Consider the following 6,281-nt stretch of genomic DNA (forward strand, 5'->3'; position numbering starts at 1 on the left):
TACCTCGTCTCCTACCTTCCAAACTTTACAGAAGCTCTCCTGCGAACCTTGCAGAACTAGCACTCCTGAAAGAAAGGATATTGCGGAGACATGGCTTAGCCACAGCCTGGGGGATGTTTCCAGAATGAGATTTTCACTCTGCAGCGGGGTGTGCGCTGATATGAAACTTCCTGGCAGATTAAAACTGTGTGCCCGACCGAGACTTGAACTCGGGACCTTTGCCTTTCGCGGGCAAGTGCTCTACCATCTGAGCTGCCGAAGCATGACTTCCGACTACCGAGTTCGAGTCTCGGTTGGGCACACAGTTTTAATCTGCCAGGCAGTTTCATATCAGCGCACACTCCGCTGCAGAGTGAAAATCTCATTCTGGAAACATCCCCCAGGCTGTGGCTAAGCCATGTCTCCGCAATATCCTTTCTTTCAGGAGTGCTAGTTCTGCAAGGTTCGCAGGAGAGCTTCTGTAAAGTTTAGAAGGTAGGAGACGAGGTACTGGCAGAAGTAAAGCTGTGAGTACTGGGCGTGAGTCGTGCTTCGGTAGCTCAGATGGTAGAGCACTTACCCGCGAAAGGCAAAGGTCCCGAGTTCGAGTCTCGGTCGGGCACACAGTTTTAATCTGCCAGGAAGTTTCATATCAGCGCACACTCCGCTGCAGAGTGAAAATCTCGTTCTGGAGATGAAAACCAAATTTCGGTAACCGTTCTTAATACATGTTAATGTCAGAAGGGATTTGCAAGCCCAGTCAGATACGGCACCTGAAAAACGGCTGTTACAGTTTATGACTTAGTCAGCACAATCTCTATTTCTCTTCAATTAGGGGAGGTATAAATAGCTTCAGGCTAATATTTCTGCGTATCCTTCACTGTACAAATAGCCAGTCCGTTCATATTAGCCGAAAATTTCAAATAGCAAGACGAAATCTGACATCCTATCACGTTTCAAAACCGCTTGCGTTTAAATGGGAGCGTAACTCGATTGCGGGATTGGAAAACCGGCAACCAGAAACAGATTTGAAAAATAGATTTTGATATATTTGCATGACCAACCCAAGAAGCAGTACTGGGAAATCGGTTTGCGAGATCCAGTTTCGGAAGCCCCATGTAAATGGGTTGAGTGTGAATACACCTTCACGTAACGAAGAGTTTGAGCTGGCCTTTGTCCACGCAAATCTGCCGTTCACTTGCAATGATTTGTCTGTGCAGTTGTGATGTGTGCAGGCAGGTAATTGCGTAGGCCTTAATTGTGACTGCGCAACCAAAAGTAAGTAAATCGATTCTCTGCAAAATCGTGCTTCGATTATTCATACTTAATGACCGCACGTTGCATTGTGTATTTGAAGCTCTTTGACATCTGTGAAGTTTGTAAACAAACATGGTACCGATGAGGAGGTTATGGGCATTTGTGGGTAAGATTTTTTTTTTTGCGCCCAATCCAAACCTGTTGTGGCCAACATATTATTATTATTTATTTCCTTTCTCAGACGTTATGTCTGGTTAAAAAATGGAAAGTGACGTGGACCTTGATCAAGCGTGACTTCCTTTTAACTGTCCGGTATATGTTACATTGCATGTAGGAACTTTCGGGTAATTCGACATGTATCAATAATTACAGATTTCTGTAGTTGTATATATACGTTTGCATGTAGCTATATTGCGTTGATGTACTGGTGGATATTGTGTGGTATGACTCCTGTTGTTGATGGTATAATTGGTATGATGTCAACTTTATCCTGATGCCACATGCCCTTGACTTCCTCAGCCAGTTGGATGTATTTTTCAGTTTCTTCTCCTGTTATTTTCTGTATATTTGTTGTATTGGGTATGGATATTTCGATTAGTTGTGTTAATTTCTTCTTTTTATTGGTGAGTATTATGTCAGATTTGTTATGTGGTGTTGTTTTATCTGTTATAATGGTTCTGTTCCAGTATAATTTGTATTCATCATTCTCCTGTACATTTTGTAGTGCATACTTGTATGTGGGAACGTGTTGTTTTATTAGTTTATGTTGTATAGCAAGTTGTTGTATTATTTTTGCTACATTGTCATGTCTTCTGGTGTATTCTGTATTTGCTAGTATTGTACATCTGCTTGTGATGTGATCTACTGTTTCTATTTGTTGTTTGCAAAATCTGCATTTATCTGTTGTGGTATTGGGATCTTTAATAATATGCTTGCTGTAATATCTGGTGTTTATTGTTTGTTCCTGTATTGCAATCATGAATCCTTCCGTCTCACTGTATATATTGCCTTTTCCCTGTGTTGGATGCGTCTTGATCGATGTGTGGCTATGTTAGATGATACCGGTGCTTGCCATGTAGTGTATTCTTTTCCCAATTTACTTTCTTCATATCTGTTGATGGTTATGAAATTGCAATGGAGTAGCCGATGTATTTATATGAGTGATAGCTTTGTGTATTTTGCTAGTATCTGCTCGTGCTATAAAAAATTTTCTTAACTTTTCTACCTGTCCATAATGTAGGTTTTTTTTATGTCGATAAATCCCCTTCCTCCTTCCTTTCTGCTTAATGTGAATCTTTCTGTTGCTGAATGTATGTGATGTATTCTATATTTGTGGCATTGTGCTCGTGTAAGTGTATTGAGTGATTATTATTATTATTATTATTATTGTTGTTGTTGTTGTTGTTTCAGTGGCCAACAATCGACGCAGTTTTACTTCCCAAGCTTTGCCGAAGACATTGGTTAGTGTTAGTGTAGAGGAGAATAAACCTCAACTTTCACCACTGGAACATCCAGATTACTTTCATGTACATGATTTGTTTACCGTGCGCGATTTATTTAATGCTAGGGTGCATCTCGGCCACAAAGAAGGATCCTTGGACGAAAGAATGAAGCCATTCATTTTCGGATCACGACTTGGGCATCTTATTTTTGACCTGGACATTACTGCCTACCATCTACGTCAAGCACTGAACTTCGCAGCTCATGTGGCCTACAGAGATGGCATCATTTTATTCATTTGTCGTGGGGCACAGAATGCTCATCTAGTGGAACGAACAGCAAAGGAGTGCAAAGAGTTCGCTCATACGCGATTTTGGAGAGGTGGTGTTCTAACAAATTCAACCTTTCAGTTTGGTGCTGTTACTCGTTTACCTGATTTGTGTATTTTCCTGAACACACTGAACAATATTCTCACCGAGCACACAGCAGTTAGAGATTGCGCCAAAATGACTATCCCGACGATTGGTATTGTGGACACAAATTGTAACCCAAATTTGATTACATATCCAGTGCCAGGAAATGATGACACCCCCTGTGCAATGAAATTATACTGCAAATTATTTAAAGAAGCGATTTTAAGAGGAAAAAAGGCAAGGGAGGACCACCTAAAAGGGACAGTCTGAAACAAGCTATAAATTTTCTGTATATCGTTGCCTTAAACTTTATTTGTACTGTATTTGTCAAAACCTCTTTTTGCTGTATCGTTTTCTTGTAAGGAAGTACCTACTTACACCTTGTGGTTATACCATGAACCATTTATAGTAGCAGCATGTCTATCCTGTGAAAAACATTAGAAAATTAAAAAGTTTAGTGACATAAATTCTCTTGTAAATAGTAGTGTCACACGAAACTACCTAGTCTTTCAGGGGAGCCAATAAACATAAAGATGCTTAAATAGTCCTTTTGAGCATCAGAAGGTGTAGAGGAAGAATAGAACTTTGACACACATCTTAGCTATAGCTCAGTTCCCTCGACTTCTGAATTTGATTATGATGTCATAATTGTCACTGCAGTATTCCACCACTCAATATGTCAAATATTTTTTGTTATACATTTAGTCAGATGTACTACAAGAAATTGTCCATTATTACTTTTAAAATAAACTTTATTCTTCGACAGAAGATTGTTATTAGGCTTATCAGTAGTAGGTCATACTGTAAATACGTGTCAAAATAATATTAGGTAAAATTGGATGAATTTTTTTTTTAATTTTTTACCATTTAGGGGTACTGACTTACACACCTTTGCAAACATCTAAAGATAATAAAAGTTTGTGGAAGAAGGGAACAAGGTAGGGCTCGATTATGCTCCATTAGATCAAAGGATTGTGCAGGTCTGAAACATTTGAGAACCTCTGTTGTAAATAATAAGTATTTTAAATGTGGATCAGTCAGTCTTTTTAAATCACAACAATTCTTGAAGAATATTTCTCAAAATGAACTGACAAGAGTAAAGGTCCTGTGCAATGTGTTGACACTCAGCTGATCTTCTACGTTTTATGTAAGTCTTCACTGCAACTTTCGCATTCATCTGTAGAGTTTTCTCAGGGAGTCCTCATTGTGACCACAAAGTTGGCCTAATATTCCATAAGCTCATAGTTTGCTCAGAATGTGACAGTGTGAAATGGTATCAAATGTCTTTCAGAAGTCCAGGAACATGGTATCAGGCTGGGGACTTACTTGTTGCTTATGGCTTACCCAGATAGAACAAGTTGGTTTTCACACGATTATTTTTTAAGAAATCCATGTTGATTTCTACAGGGTAGATTTACATTATCCATAAGGTCATAATAGTAAAAACAGGAATGCTTCACTGCTCCAGATATCTACAACAAAGTACAACTAGATGTGGACCAAGTTCTTTTGCAAAATCTGTACAGGATCACAAAGGTATTTAATTTCGCCCATTTGCTGCCCTCTGTTTTGTGTGTTGTTTTCTATTTCACAATCACTTATTTCAGTAGCCGCCATTTGCGCATTAATGTGATGTTTGAAGGATGGAGTTATTTTAGTCTTCCTCAGTAAAACTGTTTTGGAAGGCCAAATTCAGTATACTATTTTCATGCCAATATGCTGCGAGACTATATAGTTGAGTTTGATCCATTCACTGATTTTACTAGTTATCAAAATTTTACTTCAGTGTCATTGAACTCCACTCTGTGGGATCTGAAGCACCATTTCAGCTGCTTTCACCTTTTATTTGTCAGTTATACTTTGGCTTCATGTAACTTTGTCGTGAAATGTTTTTTACTTTTGTAGCAATCTTGTAAAATGACTGCTGAACCATAGTGAATCCATCTGATTCCTCACTACCTTGATTGACACATTACCATCTAAGTTGTGTTGAACTTTGTTCTTGATATCTCATATCTTCATCCCCAGTAGATGAATGTTGGATGGTGAATATTCAAGTTTACCATCACACTTGCTAAGCCAAAAATATTTTTCTTGATGTACATTTTACCATCTGTGGTCAACGATTTTATAATACCCTTCTGGTCACTGATACCCTCATAGGATAAACCACAGCGTTCAGTTCCACCTGTGCCAGCCGCTGTGGACGAGCGGTTCTAGGCGCTTCAGTTTGGAACCACGCTGCTGCTAAGGTCGCAGGTTCAAATCCTGCCTTGGGCATGGATGTGTGTGATGTCCTTAAGTTAGTTAGATTTAAGTCTAGGGGACTGATGACCTCAGATGTTAAGTCCCATAGTGCTTAGAGCCATTTGAACCATTTCAGTTGCACCTGTCAGCTTTGACCAGTGACATTATATAAAGCTCCAAGATGCTACACAAACACAATTTCAAAATAGTGACAAGTAACAGTACCTATTTCCATGGCATGTAAATATAAACATCAGATACAGACTCATACAAATTCTTAATAATAAATGTTGATGCTTAAGGGTCAACCATGGTTAATCAGGGATTCTGGTTGGAGACAAATGAAAATCTAAAATAGCAATTGCAAATTCATGATAACAGTAAAATATATTAAATGAAACAGCCAGGCAGACGCCATGTTCCATTCAAAGGGAAACAGCCAGTTTCCTTCCCTATCCTTTCATAATCTGAGCTTGTGTTCCACCATGTTGTCAGCATGTCATTAACCTGTAATTTTCCTTTATTTTAACACAACATTAGTGCAAACTGACTGTAACTGGCAACAAACACATTACTTAAAGGGCCGATACCAATACATAAAAGCCTAAAGGCAGTGTCAGTACATATAACAACAACAACAAAAAATCACAGAAATTAAAAAGCGGTATCAAGAATATCAGTTGGGCTATATAGCTCAACTTCAACTGCTGATACCAATACAGAAAGCAAAAAATAACTATGACTAATGAAAACATTACTTGACCTACATCACTTAACTGAAAAGACCATATCAATGCAGAGAACCAAAATCTATGAAAGTAGTTGCACTTGATAGCACTTTGGCAGCACTGTAACAAAGTGGCTAAACAACACAAAAAGATGAACCACAGTGTTAAGACAGTTAATCAACATTATCAACTCCAAATACAAAATTTAAAACCGAGT

At 38.6% G+C, this 6,281-nt stretch overlaps 1 protein-coding gene across 1 annotated transcript; it reads left to right on the forward strand.

Annotated features, from left to right (window-relative positions):
* Positions 1-1,310: 1,310 nt before the first annotated feature.
* On the forward strand, positions 1,311-3,929 carry LOC126459890 (28S ribosomal protein S2, mitochondrial). The gene is made up of 2 exons (XM_050095889.1): positions 1,311-1,402; positions 2,647-3,929. Exons 1-2 carry the CDS (start codon positions 1,369-1,371, stop codon positions 3,357-3,359), a joined length of 747 nt encoding a protein of 248 aa, XP_049951846.1. The 5' UTR covers positions 1,311-1,368; the 3' UTR covers positions 3,360-3,929.
* Positions 3,930-6,281: the final 2,352 nt, after the last annotated feature.

This window comes from Schistocerca serialis, chromosome 1 (assembly GCF_023864345.2).
Source record: "Schistocerca serialis cubense isolate TAMUIC-IGC-003099 chromosome 1, iqSchSeri2.2, whole genome shotgun sequence".
In the NCBI taxonomy this organism is placed as follows: Eukaryota; Metazoa; Arthropoda; class Insecta; order Orthoptera; family Acrididae; genus Schistocerca; species Schistocerca serialis.